The sequence below is a fragment of the Sipha flava genome, unplaced genomic scaffold (assembly GCF_003268045.1).
Source record: "Sipha flava isolate LNK unplaced genomic scaffold, YSA_version1 66_pilon_pilon, whole genome shotgun sequence".
NCBI lineage: Eukaryota > Metazoa > Arthropoda > Insecta > Hemiptera > Aphididae > Sipha > Sipha flava.
In genome coordinates, this window is record NW_020273606.1 from 1,035,413 (window position 1) to 1,056,095 (window position 20,683).

Genomic DNA, 20,683 nt, shown 5'->3' on the forward strand with positions numbered 1-20,683 from the left:
GACTTTCGGTTTTGTCTAAATTTATTTTTAAATAATTTTGCACTCTGTGAGTGGGCAGCTCGCTGATCGGAATAATTTCATCGCAGATAATCACGAACACATGGTTAATACGAGTAGTAAATTTGATCACGTAACAATAACTGTATAATACCATCATGTTCGATTTTGATGAAAATTTTAATTAAACTTGAGCTGTTGGAGGTGGTGTTGTACTATACACATATAATTGTCTTGTAATCTATTTGTACATTTTATACTATACGTTAGTACATAAAATGAACGCGTAATTTATTCCATCGACTACAACCGTATGCACAGTAAAAGGTTCGAGTATTTAGCTTCTCAAGGGGTTCATTTGCCAACCCTATTGTTTCCATTATTTATCAACAGTGCTTTTGGAACGTGTGCTGTGTGTTCTGTATGACTGCCGGTTGTTTTGTTTTGCTGATGACATATACGCATCTAACATTTATTAGAGCCGTTGATGATTGTCTAAAGCTTCGCGAACGGTATTTTCGCATTAACTTTGTCACATAGTCCACCGAAACGCATATTAGATCACCATGGGATCCCTGTAGTTTTCTGTCCCACCTTCGTGGCTCAGATATTTCGTGCGCTGTGCCTGTTGAATCGTCGTAACAGCTCTAATTGCAATTTCCTCGATCACGAATTAAATCCACACGTTAATATCCGTAAGCTTGTAATAATGTTGAATAAAAATTTTCGGCTTAGGGTTCTAGTACGAAAGTATTCTGTATTTTTGTTCATCCAAATTTTGAACATACAATCGTTGTCTCGGATAAGTCTACTACTGACGTTCTAAAGACAGATTGGAGGGATATAGCAAAAGATTTCTCTACGATTTCGCAGTTTCTTGTAGGCCGATCAGGTTTGGTTTCTTTGACAGTTAAGTTCCTTACTGTAAAGTAATAATTTGCTAAAGTCGTTCTAACAACACATTTCTATCCGTATTATTTTTTCCCAAGTGCCCTAACGATTTGCCCACTCAATTACTCATTTATACATGTATGTCTCCCATTTTATTACATTATTATATTTTAAACGAAGTGGTTATTACTCTAGAACGATAATGTAGACAATGCTTTTTACTCGTAATTTATGCACGTGTAAATATATAATGAATGAATAAATAGGTAATTAGGTTAATGAATGTTGTTATGTAAATAATTTAAATTATTATATGCGTTGTAATTTAACTAAAACACATTAGTTTGTTAACTATATAATTATAAATAAATTTATAACATGGACTTGAAGTATTTTTGTTTAAACTGCTGGTATCTAAGGGCTAAAAACGATTAAATTAAACGAATAAAAATAAAAAGCTTATTTTATTGATATAAAAAAAATTAATTTAACTTCATTAATAAGTTTAAAAAAATTGAAAATAAATGTACGTTTTTCTCAAATCTTATTATGTATGATGATATATTTTAAAATCTGAGTGAATAGAAGAATGTATGGGTTTTGCTATGATATATATTTTTATTTTGTGCCTGTTTACACTATTTCAACTAGAAGATCATTAGAAATTGCTGATAATTACTACTTTGCCAGAGGTCATTTTATGAATTTTTATACGATATTAGCAAGGCTGGGCATTAACGAGTTAAAAGTTAAAATTAAGTTAAAACGTTAAGTTAATTTTAGTACAAAGAATAATACAAATTATTAAATGAGGTTTTTAGTATATTTATAATTTACTATTTTAATATGAATTTTCTGTAGACGAAAATAATATGAAAAATAACTTTATAGTCATTATATGGGCTATATTTTATCATTATGTTCTTATAACATTGTTATTGTACAAACACTATAAACCCATAGAAATCCAAAGAATATTCTATTAAAACAGTTAATACCATGAGAGCGAGTGTCGATGGGGGATTAATCACAAAACAACTGTGGTATAATTTCCAATTTAATTTCATAATTCAACTAGCATGTGTTCTGTTCACATCTCGTTAGAATTTATAATATATTGTTATTAATTTATTATTTTATTAGCTTATTATATTTCTGTGAAAGTTTATTAATTAATTAGTTATTAATAGTTATTAATTAGCTAGTTAATACTTTTATGTATTATTTTAAATTTCCCCAGTAATTTTCTTGAGCGTAAAAAAAACTAGTATTATGTATGCAATTTTTTGTTTTTGCAAATTAGAAAATTTTAACTTTAAACGAAGTTAAGTTACTTTTTTTTCAAAGTTAACTTTGAACTTAACGAGTTAACGAAAAAAATATAAGTAACTTTTAATTTAACTTAACTTTATTATTTTAAAATAACTTAACGAGTTAAAAAAAAAATCGTTAACTTGCCCAGCCTTGGATATTAGTCATTCAGTTAAAGACATTTAATGGTTTTAAAATATTTCGATAAGATTTGTGCTGTTTATATTCACTTGACATTTTTTTTTTCTTTCCGAAATCTAGAACATTAAAAGTTCAACGTACCTACCCAACTGAGAAATTTGATTATTTAACAATACCGACCAATATCTCACCGTTGATTGCAACACGATCAAAGTTTGAAGAATTGTTCGACTCGCTCCGGTTATACGCGGTGCATAAATATGCGGATAATATCGTAACCGAAAACGAAACGCTCGTGCCTAATATACGCAATGATAAACGCCGATATATTTCCGCGGTCCCTTGACCACACCGATCGGACGTTTCACCGCGGTATATCTTGCGTTTTTTTTTTTTCTCATTTTCTCATTTGATTTTTTCATTTTTTTTCACAACGACTTGTAAAAACACTCGCGACGGCTAGGCTCATCGACGAAACAGCTATGGGTGTGACATTGCACTTGATTTCGATATACGTCACGTCACGCAGCCGTATACTAACCTGCCCGTGGACGTTACGTCGTCGTAAAGAGGACAACCGACGGTGTTGTAAACGATAACAATATAACCGCACACGTTATATAATAGCCGCACGGTGTTTAGTATGTCGATGGGCCGGTGGTCATTTTGCCGCCACCGGCACGCGCGTTACGCGACGGATTCGGTCCAATGTCAGTGTGCGACGGAGTTTTCGACACCGAACGTGATACATACACGTACACATATAGGCCATGTGCATACGTCCTGAGCGCGTAACAATGATAAAGAGTAAGAAGAAAAGAAAACAATATAATAATAAGAAAATGTTATCGACGAAAATCACAGGTCTCGTTCGAAATATATAATAATTACACCGCGCGCACAGGTTACACACTTTGCACGCCGCAGCCGTAATAACACACAATTCGGTCAAATCGTTATTCCGTTAATACGAAAATCGTGTCAAAACGTTCGTCCGCGTATGGGTTTTCGATTCAACGTCACACCGAATAATTTGACGCGGTCCTGCCGCGGACACAATGCGTTTCAACGGTGTCGTTTGAGAACCATGTGCACGAGCCGTCATTAAAACTAGGTTGTTACGTTGCGTTTCGTTATTGCGCTCGCACACGGATGACGTAAAAGATTAAAACATTGTTTGTATTCGTAATGGATACGAAACGAGGTATTGGAAGCGAGCCGAGCGACAAGATCTTAATCGGCGAGAAGTGTTTAACGCACGCGTGAAAAGTGTGTTTGACGCCCGATAATACAAGAACACCCGAGGTAGTGATGAAAATAAATGATAAAGATGTATTGATCGGCGAAAAAAAAAATGGTGCACGCACAAGGAATTAGTGTTAAGTGGTTTAAAATCGAAATAAGCGTACATAACAAATCAGGAAAACGACAGCTTGAAATCGTTCACCTGCCTAAGATATTTGTATCGAATCAAATAGTTACGTAGCAAGAAATCTCGATATAATATTAATCTGTTTCATAATAAATCAATATCTATAAGAGTACAATATTTGGTTGTTAAGGATTTTTAATACTGGGGAGCGGTAATTGGACAATTTTTAGGAATGTATAATTTTAAGCTCTCCAGCAGGAGTACCTTTTCGTATAAATAGAAATTTATTTTTATTTTTCATGTTACCGATGTCCGAAGAGCCACACTGGTTCGAACAATATTTGCGTTCAGTCTAATACTACGGTGTTCTTTTATGCATAAAGTGAAATTCTCGATATCCTAAAGAGCAGCCGCAGGTCTACGTAAAAAAAAAAAAAACACTTCAAGAAATGGGCTTATTCAGTATGCACAAGGGTCCTAAAAATACCGAAATAATAAATGTCTCGTGAGCACACGGACGTTTCCGTGAATGAATTTCAATTCGAAACGGTAAAGTTCGCCTACAGCAACGCGATATCGGGAATATGTAATAATCGAGAACGACCGGATAGCGACCTATCATCCGACAGCGGGGTGGACCGTCGTTCGGACATATCTGCGCTGTCAGAAAATCCGGAAAGACATTTATAAATGTCGAAACAGATACTCGTGTCCATACGTCATGCTTAACTCTAATGCGAACTAGTAGTAATAGTTTAATAGTTGTAATAAATACGCGGAGAACTGGTTAGACTAGGACGTTCCGACGTTTAAAAATTGATACATTAATCGCGACGGTTATTATCGTAAAAGTGTTTGAAATCGTTAATGTACGTATGTTTTTCTTTTTCAATTTACGAAAATATTTCCATTCATAAAACATATAACAACAGTTATTGGTGATTATAATTACTATTACAATTATGTTACGCTACATGATAAGCGACGATAAGCTACATAGCAAGAGATGCAAGTAAAAATTACTTCAATTTATATCCAACGTCCCTCTCTCTCTCTTTTGTTAGTAAACTATAATTTTCCAGAAACATAAGGACGACTGTAGTGCTATGCCAGCCTCACCGTAATTTAACTTTGAATTTCTTGAATTGAAAACCAAGCGCAATAACAAAGAACATAACCAACAACGCACTAACGCGAAGATAAAATCAGATTTATTTTTTGCATGAGACTCTAGAGCAGTCGTTTTACCTTTATTTGAGGCCTGGAAATGTATACTTTTCTATTTTAATCAAATAAAAACAACATATAAAACGTCGAAGAAAATGTGGAACGTTTAATATACGTCCAATGTCAAAACTGTATTTTTGTTTAAAATAAATGTCAAATATCTCCCTAAAAAAAAATAGAATTATATAGATTATACTTTCTCACTATTAAAATTGAATGTTTTAATACTAATAAATAAATCGGTTTCGATTTTAAATTCAATAATGGATATTATGTTACACAGCTGAATTTTTGTTTTCATTACGATTGTGGTCCGAGACTTTTCATTAAAAAATAACAGATGTCTTACCGCCTAAGAAGATGGAGGTCCCCTGTTTTAGAAAATTAGCGTTAAAAAACATGGTATATTGCAGTATGTTCTGACGCGTACAATAACGTATACGAAATCCACGTCTGGCGTAATGCGATTAAATAATATTTTCGTGGTTTTATTATTTTAATTTCAATTTACACCATTTCAACACACACTGATTTCAAAGGACATTGTTTAACTAATGTTTAAGTAGCTCGAATTCCCCCCCGCCCTCTGAAAAAAAAAAATTAATCACTTACGTTCGTTTTAAATAAATTTATCTCGACCAATTATATGTTATATTAATACACTTACTCATTCCCAGATTAATAACCTATTATTATCGTAATATTATATACCGTTACTCGGTAAACTCGTGTTTTCGATTTGTTATGTTACGCATAATAACGTACTACGTCTGATTTTGTGCAATGGTCGTGATCAATTGTTAAGCTATTGTAAATAATTCAGTGATCGATGAGCTATAACGGTTTGAATAGGAAAAAAGTAGCTCGTACGCATGGCGGTTTGATCATTTCATCCGATATAACTGTCGTACCGTTTTCGAACGATTAGTGTACATTTAAAACGACTCGTGCAGTAACTTTGATCGTTGAAATCAAACACATAGCGATCGTGTTAACCCTCCTCCCCCAATCAGTGACTAGAATTGCTGCCGCAGCTTTTGCGGTACGCAGAACGACAGATTTGAATTTCGTTTCTAAAACGACCGATCGGACCAACTCCGTCGATGGTTGGCCGTACGAACGGGTAACTAAAAATTGAAGGGAAACACGAATTCTACGTCGTCGCGTAACTCCAGGTCCGGGTCAAGACATTTTTGGGGCAAACCTACTTGAAATGCATTTCTCGATAACAGTATTTTTTTTTTTTTTTTTTTTTTCACTCGTCCAATTGGTACCCAAATTATTTCAAAACTTTGCGCCTTTAAAACCTCGCGTTCGAGAGCGAATGCCTCCCCCAGCTCCATTCGATCCGACCCTGCGTGACCCGTCTCCACCTTCGTCGTACGCTTATAGGCGTGTCCACTGGAGCGGCAGAATATGCATTTGCACTCCCTGCGAGATGAAGCGGCCACCGACGACAAGCCCATACCAAGTTTTTCCTAAGAGCCCTCATCAGAAGACGAAGAATAACCAACAAATAATGTCAAGCTTAACTATTGACTATTATCATTATAACTATATACCACCTATATACCATTGTAATCACTAACATAAATGTAAAATATTAAATTTCAACTGTTAATGTAATATAACGTACCGTACTTGTAATAGCACCTAAAGTGCTGAAACATTTTAAAATAATAAATAAAAAAAAAAAAGTTTTTCCAACGCGAATCCGCATAATTATCTATCAACGAATACGAATTTAATAACAATACGGATATCCTGTAATTATTCACTTTTATCGCTTATCACGATTCAAGATATAACCGTTGCCCAGATGAAATATCTCGTCGGATGCGTCAAGATGGCGAAACGGATGTATTTAATTCGCGCATGATCCCCGAGCACACTCGTCTAACGAAAGACCGGTTGAACTATACTCCGAGTAAACTTGTTGAATGGGTAAGAATGACCACGGTTGGCAGCGTCTGCGAAAAAGTCCGGACACGCCTACGATACCAGGTGCGAACGAGACGAGAAGTACAACAACGCGGTGTTTCGCGCGGAGCGGTGGTCGTCCCGATCCAACCGGCGGATCCTAAACACGCGGTGCAATACGTGCGCATGAAAGAAATCCGTTGGCCGGCAAACGCGTCGTCGGCCGGTGTCCAGGGGTCGGCGACAACGTTTTCGTGCAAAATACCCCTTCGTTTTTCGTTTTTGTGTTCCCGCAGAGGATCGCGGTAAAACAATCTCGCCCCCATTGCCCCCCCCCCAGATTAGGTTTGACCCGAGCCGGTTGGTCAGCTACGGTCACGGAAGAGCAACAAGCGACCAAAAGGGTTCGGTTGGCGTTAGGCTATCGTACGTCTAATACCGAACACCGACGGTTTATCACAATCCAAAGGTTGTGTTTATCACAACACGAGCAACGCTTAAGGGGATAATTTAATTTCAATATGTTACCATTAATATATTGTTGTAAACGTAATGTATTTGATTTAATTATTAAAAAAAAAAAAAAATTAAAACGTTTTAAAAATATGCAATTATGAGCACGCGCTTGCGGTTTCTCTCAACCTATTATAATACGAACGCGAGAACAACCACACAAGATTTTCGTCATATCGATGAAAATAAAAATGACACGTATAGTGAAAATAATAATTAAATATTTTCCGTTCCCGTTATATAATAGAAAACGCTGACGTCTGTAATTATTAAGGTCAATTATTTTTAACACTAAGTGAACATCAGAAATAGATTTTTGCTAATGGTGGAGGCGTTTTTCTTCTCAAACGGTAAATATTTCTACGAAGCTTACGTTTTACACAGCAAAGTGAATTCGATTGTTATTATTATTGGTATTGTTACTACATAAATTAAAAGGGAATATTTATTTTTGTACTTAAAATGCCAATTCTACGAAAGAAGAAAAAAATATTGTCATCCATATCACTTCGTCTACAAACGACAAATATTAATTTCACTTAAAATTGTTAACTGCTGATATCGAATGTCATGTCAATAGTATACATTATGTCTATTGAATTTGATTTTTTTTAATTTTGTAAAACATTTATTATTTGACAGAGGTATTTTGATAAAATAATCAGAAACTAATATGAAATCAACAAAATACGCATCACCTAAATAATAAACTGAATGCTTTAAAGAAGGAATACACAGCCATGTACGAAGTAGTGACTCGAAGGTTAAACGAAGGAACAAAAAAAAAAAAATCCTCGCCAAGCAAATTATTAAACAGTTTGTGACCGAAGGGAAATATATTTTTAAATTATACTTAGCGTTGAGTTATGTAGTTATGTACATCACAGCTTTAAGTGCTTAAGAGTAACAAATTTTTACTAAAATGTTTTTACGTTGTTACGAAGTGTTTTCAATGTGATGGCTCATCATGAAGCATTATGGGAACAGTTCGATATCCCCGTAGTTCATAAACCATTAATCTTTCTGTGCGTATGAAAAATTGAAATATCAGAATTTTTTCGAAGTTTGTTTGTTGAAAGATTTCCATGGTCCTCGACCATGGTTTACGTATACCGTGAAATGGTGAACATATTATGTATCTAACTTTCAGACACAATCAACGATTATATTGATATATTCACGCCTACATTATACAAAATGTTTTTATACTAATATCAATATTTTTTAGTAATAGCATTGACATCCAAAAAATAATCAAATATATTTACGAAGATGCTCACCGTCTTTCAGAAATTGTTCAAATTAGTTTCAAGGATTTATTTATTTATTTATTTTTTTTAATGTAAAAAAATAAATGTTAAGTTACAACATTAACAGATGATCGTATCAAATGCAAATGGATTATTAAAAATAAGACAGTAAAGATGATACACTAAGATGCTTGTTTAAATAGATGTTTGTAAGAATATATTTGTTATAATTAATAATAAAATAATACGAAAACTATTATAATTTCTACGAGAACGTTTAGCTTGTTATTCATAGATACCGATTATTTTCAAACAATATTTTAATACCTAGTATTGTTGAACTACCCGAAAACTATAAATAATTTTTATTTGAGTACAAAAAATGTAAATTTTACCTTTTTGAAATTCATATACTACTTATTGGTATGCGCGACGATGGTATTTTCACTGACCCATAATTAAGGTTTATTGCCAAGTAACCGGACACACTATACTGATATTTGTTTAATTGGATCGCAAAGGAGCAATAGGGGGTGTTTGACACTTAAGCTTCTTGGAAATGTTGGCATGATAATATAATAGCCGTTCATATCTATTATTATGCTCTACGCGTTTCGCGTAAAAAATATTACGTTTCTTCCGTTCGGCTAAAAAATATCGATCACTCGTTTAGAAGTTTATAAATTTAACGATGTCATCGTTCTTTATTATCAAAACTGTACATCAACTAAGACTCAATACACTGCGTTATATTGTTATCGCACCTAATGTGTTAACTATCTATACAATCGAACTTATTTGACTGGATGAAATGTCGATCCATACGTAATACAGTTATACGTTTAAATTGCTTAGGCGTACGACGTACCTACACAATATTAATTGCTTAAAATCCCCAAGTCATAACTCACTCCTCACTCTCACACACACCCGCGCACATATATTTTGTTTTGAGATAAAATTATTGTTCAAACAAGAATATTTCTGCGGCCAAGATAATACGTTCATTTCGGTTTGTACATTAGTTGCAATACCAATACGAGTGCACTAATAGTTAGTTTGTCGACATAACACTTGGCTATGAGTTCGGCAATAATTATTTCGAAGAAAATAATGATTGGTTTAACACCGTTAACACTGTGGACAGTTACCTCATAAACCTCGTTTTATCGTATGACATTTTTATGACATTAGCTAGATTTTCTTTAATATTGTCTGTCTGGGATGAAGTTCCCTTCGGGTCACCTTGGTGTTAGTAATTTTATCACTTCCAATTTTTGAACAAAATGTTTACGACCTGTGCCGTATGTGTGGAACAGAGTTTCGAATCGTTAAACACAATATACTATCGTCTACGAAAACCTAAACCGATTAAATTAGATACGTAATCGTTACACGACGACCGAATGACCGGAATCGGTTTTTCTCGTACGAAGCATAATACGCGCATACTACACTACGTATTTATAATGTAACAAGCGCGTTCGATTTAACATATGTCAAAGATCGAGATACAGCAAAAACGTTCACGGATTCAATGTCGTCTTGTTATAATATAAAAAAATAAACGTATAAAAAAAAAACTAGCATTTAATCGTTAATCCCGTTTTCCCGTATTACGTGCCAAACGGAACCAGGAAGTTATTAAATATTGGTTTTACAATAATTTCTGTGCGCCATTTTTTTTTCCGATATATTATTTTAATTTTTGTCGTCTGAACTACAAATATTTTAAAGAAAATATAAACATAATAATATTGATAGTTCAATAAATTACTGCTAACATTTATAATCCTATTTTTTTTTTTTTTTTATAAAATAGTGAAAAATAAGATAATAACAAAAGTCTATTCAACGGTTAACACTCGTAAAATTGTATATAAATAAATGAACAAATAATTTATGTATCATTAAATTACCGGTTTGGAATCATAAAACATTGAAAATATAAAAAATTATATTAAAATATATTAAAAATATATAAAAACTATAGTTTTAAACAATTTGACGTCGAATGGTATACAAGACGTTAATAAATTGAATACAATTTTTATTTTATCGAAATTTATTGAATTTGTTTATGACGTAATTGTTGTATTTCGTCGGTTAAAACGTTATAGTTACAATTAAAACTGAAAATCTCAACAATGCAAGGCCGACCGAAACGTACCAGAAACCATATATGTTGATCGTAATTATTTTTTTATTTTTTCGAAAAAAAAAAATCAAACCTTTAAACACGATTTATCTTTGTTTCCGCGCATTCATTTTAAATCACGTGACCGTCGCTTTATTTTCATAGCGTTGCATTATGATCTCCGGATGTTATTATGTATCATGTAATATGTTATCGCACGTTGGACTTTCAGCGCCGGAACATCGCAAACGTCACGTTACGTCAGGCGCGGCTCCAGGGGGGGGGGACTAGGGCCATGCCCTCGGGCTTTTCAAAAATTTTAATTTTTTAATACATTTTTGTCCTTGTGAACTGTGAAATCCCGATCATTTAATTAGATACCTACCTAACAATTTTATTTTGCCCGAAAAACCACATTACGACAATAATATGAGATGCGTATCACAACATAGGATCGTAGTCGGACTCTATGTCTCGGTAGTAATTTTGGGGAACAACTATTATCAGTTATAACTTAAAATGCTCCCCCCCACTTGGTGAGTTTTTGAATTTCGTTAATCTTGTTACGTCCACTGACACCTCGCAGCCTCAAAGTGCTTTCGGCCGAACGTCGCGTCCGCAATTTTCCGACGCGCGTCCCTCGTCAACGTTCGCGTCAACTAGAAGTTTCGGAACGACTAATGGTTCGGTAATAGTTCACGTATCGCGCGACTGTTGCTGTACACTTGGGTTCGGTCCAAGCGCACGTCGATCTATACGGTTGCATAAACGTATTTTGAACGCGACCGGTGCGGTGTTGTGTGTGCGAAAATTGCGCACTCGCTAACGAGCCCGACGGTCTACACGCGTTGACCGATACGGTTTGTTTTCGCATACAATCGAAAGCGACTAAAAGTTTCGAAACTGACCTGCGCTTGAAACTTCAGCGCGGTCACTATTATCGTTGCAAGATTAGATGACCGTTATATCGAAAGACTGCGGGGATTCAACGTGTTCGCGGACGACGGAAAATCAATTACGTCTCCGTAATGCGCGGACAATACCGTTTTTATTATTATTATTATTTTTTTTAAATAAATATTGAAAAGCGTTATTATGACGCAACACAATAACGTAGGTATACCTATACCATACCCGCCTGCACGAATATCACCGTTTTATTACACATTATCGAAACACTGCTGCGCGCGTAATAATAAGTAGCGTTGTTATTGTTGTTAATAATTTTTTTTTTTTTTTTTTTTAAATCTTTTCATCGTGCCATTATTATAGTATTACGAAGTTGGTTGCGAACGGCCACTAGCCGTGTAATTAAAACACACCGTTCGTGTCAATTATATTTTATCTATTATTATTGTCCGTACGATTCAATGTCTCTTCAACAAGGATAAAATCAATAACAATAATAATTAAATGTAATATCGCACGTTAACAATACTGTATATTGTAAATGGTTATCACAATCGCTGAAATAGGTAATTCCTAGTGTCAACTTTACGTATCAAAATTTTAAACACACACACACACACACATATATATATATATAAGTTAATGGTTATGTAAATGTAATAAATACAAATTTCGAATGTCGCCCGCAAGTTTAAAAATGTTAGGCACGCCTTTCGGTGTACGAACCTTGCTTACCGGTTAGTTGTTTTTCAATAACTTTCAGTAATGTACAGCGTATAAGCCACCAAAAAAGTTCCGTCTACTAATGAATAACAATTATATTATTAATAACATAGGAGGTTTTTAAATCGACTTGATATTGACATTTGTGTTTTTATTCCACACCCGAATTTCTTTCAACATTTTAATAATTCTAATAAATTGATGCTGTACAAACGGAATAAACTTTTTCGAAATATATATATATATATATATATTTATTCTTTGTAAATGGATTCAACAATGGTTTTATAAACATTAACTAAATCGTTATTATTTATAAATCATCTAGTCTGTGTGTAGAATAACTAATTGAAGTACATATTTTTGGAATCATTCGTTAACTGGAATTTCATACATTTAAAGGTATGTACGTACGTTCCTCTCAGATTATTATTAGCCCGTGATAAAAACTGTAAATACAACGTAGTTACGACTGCAACAGAAATAGAAAAAGACGATTTTTCAACCAAAATTAAGCAATGGAAACTTGCGAAACGGATTTGCACACGTATCATATTGCTCATCGACTGACACACATAAAACGAATACACTCTTTCGAATACTAACTATCATTTGTGATCCTCGCACGTTAAAATCATATTGTTTTTTTTTTTTTTTAATTGTGTTGAAAACCACTCTAATCAAACAACGGTAAACTATCGAATGCCGAGTAAAACGTAACACGTTGTTCTACGTTCGGGACGCGACGGAAAAAGAAACGAAAACAACTGTACGGATTTTTTTTCCCTTTTCCAAACCGGTACATCGGTTTTTGATAAACGTGCCAGGCGGAGTGGAACTACTGCGAGACATGGAATTTCGTTGTTGTCCGATCGCGAGGATTTCTGACGGGCGCGTCGCGTTTATCGTTTGTTATTCGCACGTTTTCCCGACGGGAAAACTCGCTGTAACGGCCGGTGAGAACCGACCGGGATGTGACACTTACCGAATATGTGTTGTTGCATTTCATTTGCGCGCGAACGTCCGACAGCGCCGAGACCGGGTTGGACGCGAACCGTCGCGGACCGTTACGGTGCACGGGTGGGCCGCGGGCGCATTCCACGCGCGCTTCAACCGGTTCGCGCGGTCCGTGAACGTGTGCTGGCTGCGGCGGCTGCGGGGCGACACGGACGGGACTGACGGAGGGATCTTTGGCCACCAGGGACTGTTGGTCGGACGAGAGAGATTTCGTCGACGGACGGACAACAACCCCGGGGGTCGGTAGAACGGTGTGCTTGTGCGAGTGGCAGACGTGTGCGTGTACGCGGAACGGACGCGGTCGGTGTCGAGTGCGATATCGAGTGCGTTGTGCGCGGAAACAGCGAAGCGCCGCACTATATAAACCGGAGCGGACGAGCTGGAGAAGTTTTCATTGAACCTTTAGCCGGCCGACTGAATCCGGTGCGCGTGTGCGTTGACAACGAAATTTCAGACCGCGGTCACACGTCGCGGTGGCAATGCATGCCAATGCATTTCGACCTTCGCGCGCGCGAAATGTCCGGGAGAGAGGGACCGCCGCGACCGTGCACCGCAACATTAAACACGACAATAATCGTACCGCGTATCGTTATCGCGTCGACGTCGCGTCGGTTCTTTCGATTTCGCGAGCGCTTTTTTTTTTTTTCCGATCAAATGCTTCTCCCGACGTCCGCGATCTTACCACCGGATTCGCGCGGCCACAGCCGACGGTTAGGCATGCCGGTTGTAGAAAACGGAACCGGTGTTCGTCACGTGCGTCCCCCGCGGGGTTGGTCCAAGGCACTTGGCTGTTCGATCGGTACGCCGCAACGTCGGCACTTGCTACCCGTCCGAGAGTTCCTGCGGCGACGTTCGGGGCCCGACGAAAAGCCAGTTTTACGCCGTACACGCTGGTGCGACGACGAGTACACCAATGGTTTTCCATCTGAGGGTCGTGAATCATAGGTTTGGGGTCGCCAAAAATAACGGATGAAATGATTTTTCCATATTGTTTAAAAATAAAGTTAATTATTAATTTCGTGCAATTTTCAAATCAATCGAAGTTGTTCATTATGTAAACGTTTTATCGGCAAACAAATAAAATTTTGACCGATGGAACAACATTTTTTTTTTTTTTAGGGATCGCGTTACAAAAATTAAAAAATAGGGGGTCGCGATCCGAAAAAGGTTGAATACCACTGGTGCAGACAATAACGTAAACGAACGCGCGGTCCGTTTGCTATTGCCTACACGTCATCGTGTAACCGCCGGAGATTTGCATTAAATATTTTATTATTTTATTATTGATTTTTTTTTTTTTTGTTTCTTTCCACATACGGCACGTCCGTACGTACGTGACGACTCGTTCCCTGCGTCGGGCCCGGTGCTCGTTGTACGTTACTATTATTATTATTGTTGCCGCTGTGCCGTGTGGGCGCCGTGACAAATATAACAATTACGTCGCAGCAAGTGTTGCGCTGCTTGGGATAACCTCACCGAAGATATATACCGGTCGCCGCGATTATTACATATCGTAAACGGACGTGACCGGACTGACCGACGGGTCCGGGGGCAGCGGCACCGCGGAACCGGTGTGTGATATAACGACGGTTGCGCGTGCGACACCACGCCCGTCCGGGTCACCGTGACCCCACGTTTTCCCGACGTTTTCTCCGAGGGATCGGAATTTTTCTTTCTCCACTATTTCCGAACCTCCGGGGACTCGCTTCCGACGGCCGGATCTCATTTGTAATGAACTCGGCGCGGCCGCGCAAACGGTTACGAGCTCGTCTGCAATCGTTCGATCTCGATCTCGGACCGTTTCACGACCGGCGACCACGACGATCCCTTGCACACATTGCCAGGTAACGTTTTCCGAGCCGCGACCGACGACCACGGCTTGTCGTCGCGACGCATTTTTTCTGACGAGCCCGTCGCGTCGTGCTAAACGGTCGATACCATTTTCGTACGTAAACAGATATTGACGTGTCGCGTATTGGAAAACGTACGCTACAAGTGCAACTCACCGGTCGCAGCGCGGAATCACCGGAATCACCCGTTTTCAGGGAGTAGTAAAAAAAAAATAACGATTCGCCGATTTTAATTCCTAAATTAACTATTTCGTCCGTCATGTTTCAGCGATATGCGTGCACGTGACGTGCGTACGATGTCAGCGTTGGGGCAGATGACTACGCCGACGAAAAAATACCTATTGCGGCGAACGACGCGTTAATACGGGCACGTAATAATGCACTGTAATATCGATACCTAAAAGCACACATGTTCCATTTTTCTCGTTTTTGGCAAATCACTAAAGAAGTTTTGTTGCTTGCATAGCTTTAAAACTAGAACAGATATTCTTTTCATTTATAATTACTATCCAAAATAAAAAATCGGACATAGAATGTATGTGCACTTGATTATATTGTGTACTACGATTTTAATGATGTTAATACATATCTCAATTATACCGAATTTGGACACAGCACATGTGTGCTCTTAGGTACATATTGTGTATATACACCGCGATACCAAAGTTAAATTATTTTTCATGGTCCATCAATTCAGTGTTACAGTAATCGTCAACCTATTTCTTTATTCAGACGATTTTCCTTACGCGTAAGAAAAAAAAAATAAGTTGTTCATAATAAAAGCAAGCTATTCGTCGGTAAGTGTAATTAATTTATTGAAATTTTTTATTCCTTTAAACCGTAATAGCACGTAATTTTTAAATAGTTATTAAAAAAAAAAAAAAAAAATTGTTTACGATCAAAACGATGAAGAATTTTGATTTTTTTTTCCGTCTCGTTTCGACTAGAAAAATACACGATCATCTTAAGTGTAATACGGATATGTCATCAAAATCGTCAACGGCACTGATTCCCGTTTAGCTGCAGTGACCCATTTACGGGTGAAGGATCGGAAAGGTGGACCATGGAAATCAATCCTTTCCCCCGAGTCCATATATCCACGAGAATCGTACGTGACACCCCTCCCCTCACCGCTAGTTTGAATATTCCACAAATGACGTATTTAAAATACGTTCTCTTATACTCTTATACGCATATCGTCCGATCGATTTAATCCTAAAGCTATGGATGATAAAAAAAAAAATAAAACATACCGTGACTTATGGTACAACCCGTTTTGATTTGTCATTTTGCGACTGTGTTATTCCAATAAAAAATGTTGCATAATCGTCGATATTTCCGTGCGACCAAGACCGGAAGAAAAAAAAAATCAAATAGTTTATTACGGAACATAAACGATGGATGATATCAGGAACTCCGCAATCTCCGGGGAGTCCGGACGGATGTTGTATTATGATGTGGTCCACGGGGATAACGAGAAGTTATTAACCGGTCGGTCGCGGTGACAAGCAATTCGGGTCGTCAATACGAAAAAATAGATAAATAATAAAACTTATAGTTTTTATATGTTAATTATGTCGGATCCGAAATCCGATGATAAATTGCGCAATGCAGACCATCGGTTCACCGTATTTACCGAGGGCAGCTGTTATTTAAACCACAAAAATAACCCGTCTCTCTCTAATGTCCCGGTTGAGTTCGATTGAATGATCCGAAAAGTGAAAATGTACTCATGGTCGTCAAACCATTCTCGACCACCAGACAAATGCACAATAAACGACATATTTGATAATGTATTCATAGGTAGCCAGTGTACATTATATTACGGTATAGCTGGATAATAGAAAATAAAATAAAACTGTTTATTACGGAATCGTTTTTCGTATAAAATTTCAACTTAATTGTGTGTATGTTTATTTTTTTTTTCGGTAAAATCGATTTTATAATAGAAAAATATATATTACGTTTTATCCACTGCGTAAACATATTGAATGCATTGAAAATGTGGTGGTAGGTACACAAGGAGTGTCTTGTATTTGTTATACGTGTTTTTCGTGCTCACGGGGAACTAAAATATCTATAAAATATACTACCTATTGAAAAATATGCCAATATAAAGAATGAACGAATAACGCGTGCAAACAGTAAAAACATGTACATATGATAATAACTTCAGTCTAATAATAAACTATTGATTGGAGTATATATTTATTTTTTAACCGGGCATACGTTTTCATATTTTATAATTTTTCGCTACACAAAACAAGATATTACTATATTACAATAAGTTATGATCTATCATCACAGTAAAGAATTTACGTCATAACAAGTGCTTCGTAAAAAAACGGATAACTGCACAACAGGTTCATTATCCTTGGTAGAATACATTTGTATGATGGCTTGAGTTAGACCGTAGTCTTATTATTTTATATTTTATCACAGATCACGAGTAGTAGGTACCACAATGTGTAGTACTATTAAGTGGTATCTACACAGCGTTACACTTGTACGTTTGTACATTTTATTAAAAAATAGATATATTATGAATTTGAACTATACATTTATAAATATATGAAGAAGATCAAAGAGAAACTTTTTACAACTCCAGTTGTAAAACGTACATTCATTGTATGCGAACAATGAATAACTATTTAAAATACGTTTGAATACAAAGAAATATGCTTATATAAATCTTCAGATTTTTAAAAAAAATTAAAATAATGATAATAATAATGATAAGAAAATATAATAATAGTAAAAAACAAAATATTTAAGTGCTGTGTAATCAATAAGACAATCTCCCATGAAATCGCAACACGGGTTCTCAACCTTTTGAAGACCTTTCATACTATTATATGAGGTCAAGCTCCCCTCATCAATGCAAGACTGAAGTATATTGATTTTACTAATCATTAAATAATCAACATCTCATTAAACTTTAATGAATTTGTTTGTAGAGGAAAAAATGAATATTAAAACTTAAAATTTTTAAAACAAAGTGCATTATAATATTTTAATAACTTTTTTAAATATTAATTTTTAAACTTGTTACATTAAAATATAAATTAATGAGAAATTTGGCACTGTTTAGCTTCAGTTAATATTTTTAATACTTGGCGACAACTGTGACAGTAAATTATGGCGTGCGTAAATAAAAGATAATGTAATTGCTTAACAATGGCCGATAAAATATAAATCATCGGAAACAGCGTTTGCAGGTCTAATGGGTTTAAACAGTTTCATATCTTCCTTGAAATTTCGTCACTCCCCCCCCTCTGAGAACCTTTGGTCTACAATGTCACTATACGAACCGGAACGTGTGCTATGGTTGTCGATTTGAGAAAAAAACTGTTTTTTTTTTATTTTTAATGTTTTCAAATTTAACACCTAAGTAGTACCATTTTGCTGCACCCGCGATCACACAGAGATAATGCGAAAACGTGCTTGGGAAGTGTGCGACGAGAGACGATCATGCGTGAACGAATGCATCTTAAAATGTACGCTGTTACACTCAAGTTGTATACGTACACGCGAACGGACGTATAGTTTTGGGGTCATGACAAAATATGAGCGGACCCAGGGTGGGGAGGTACTTGGGGTATGTGCCACTTCCGTTGGAAAAGAATAATACTGAAAATAAAGTATATTTAAAAGACCTAGATAATAGATTGTAAAAATAAATGTTTAGGGTTTTAGTACAATATTCTCGCATTATTTTTTGAGGGGTCTAAACCTCTCCGGCCCGGGATACCCCTACATACATCCATGATCGGTTACATCGTATAACTTCTCCCAGAAAGTGCCCCGACCGTAATTAGACACTGGATCCGCCCATGCGACATAACATTATGCCGTGCATTCATATACTCGTATTATTATAATCCCCGCGTGGTCAATAAATAACTCGGGGTTGTGAAAAATTACGCACGTTCAAATATTATACACATTGGGCGTAATATATTATGCGCTTACGGTCTTGTTAAACTTATGCGAATGTTATTAATCTTGCAATAGGATGTGAACGTTTGTCGGTCTCTGTCGCACACGGCTTTCGCGGCTACCAAAAACGCTATTATCTGTGTCGGGTGAACTACAAGTGACGTTTTGAAAATTGAAACTTTACCGTGAACAGTCGTTAATTACATGCACTTATATGTATATACGTATGCACCTATTTGAATGTTTCTCCTCTCCGTTTCTCACACCTGTCGACGGCTCTAGCTTTATCTTAGGAAACTTATTTAAACGACAACAAATTTTTGAAATATCCTAGGCGAGTTTAGTTTTACATACGCGAAAAAACCCGGTGCAATTCGATTTTCTGTACGCACATATTGATGGGAGGGAGGAGAGAAATTAATATTCGTATCAATTGATTACGCAATCATACTGTTTATTTTGGATTAGATTAATACCTATTTTTGTTCTGTTATTTCCATTGTGTGTGGAGAATTATGTGTTTCGTTTTTCATAATTTCGGGTAATCAACAACGAAATATACTAAACCAGATCACATACCGTTTCGTATGATGTTACGTTACGTTAATCCGGTAAAGTTTTGTAGTTGAACTTCAAAGTACATGATACGCGCACGCCGGTACACCGGACAATTAATGATCGTAGTTTTCTTCTACAAAACGTATTAGAAACCAAAACGAAAGTCTCGTTAATATGTCTATTCGCATGTTATGTATTCGTTTGCCCGGGTGACCGACAATGAAGTCTGATGACACACTGCAGAAGTGCAATACAACCAAAACCAATGTATAACCAATGTAATAGCCATTTGATTCTCCGTGAATTGTTGTTCGTGTACACAAACCGAAATGATAATATAAATTACATAACAGTTAGGACAAAAAATGCACTTATGCAATTAAGATACTTTTTTAATTTATTTAAATTTTTTTGGCACAATTTTGAAAGTAGAACAGTTCTCTACAAGTCTCTCGTGAACCTGGTCATGTTTGGCACTAATGTAGGTTAGAGACCGTACAATTCCAGTTACTTATTGAACAATTCCAGTCACATTCGTCTCTAACGAAATCGATTTATGTTGTTTTTTTTTCAATCATAAATGTATATAATACGGTAGTTCTAAAAACTTTTTTAGCTAATATTAATTTGTAAACTAAAAGATATGCTGCTTCTGCCATTTTTAAAAAAATTATATTTTTGTTAACCGGCATAAACATTTTCCACGGCTATATTTTATTTTTTAAAGATTTTTCTTACAACAAAATCGACTATATGTATTCAGAAATTTATTTTGAGATGTATATCAAACGGTCATCTTCATCGTACAAACGCAATTCCGTTTAAAATGCTATGCCTTAATTTTAATGATTTTTATTCCACAGGTATTAAAGATTATTATTTCTCAAGTTATAATTAGATACTTTGTTGATAAATTACATAATATGAG

General features: G+C 36.0%; 1 protein-coding gene across 2 annotated transcripts in view; it reads right to left on the minus strand.

Annotated features, from left to right (window-relative positions):
* LOC112691738 (scavenger receptor class B member 1-like) overlaps nucleotides 1-20,683 on the minus strand; it is an 89,516-nt gene that overhangs the window by 39,110 nt on the left and 29,723 nt on the right. Inside the window, exon 1 of one of the 2 annotated variants that reach the window (XM_025566115.1) lies at nucleotides 13,377-13,834. The exons of the other annotated variant lie outside the window; for it this stretch is intronic. Within the exon in view, the coding sequence (XP_025421900.1) occupies nucleotides 13,377-13,395 (19 nt within the window). The 5' untranslated portion in view covers nucleotides 13,396-13,834. Of the gene's footprint in view, nucleotides 1-13,376; nucleotides 13,835-20,683 lie in introns of those variants that run through there. 2 annotated transcript variants of the gene reach the window in all.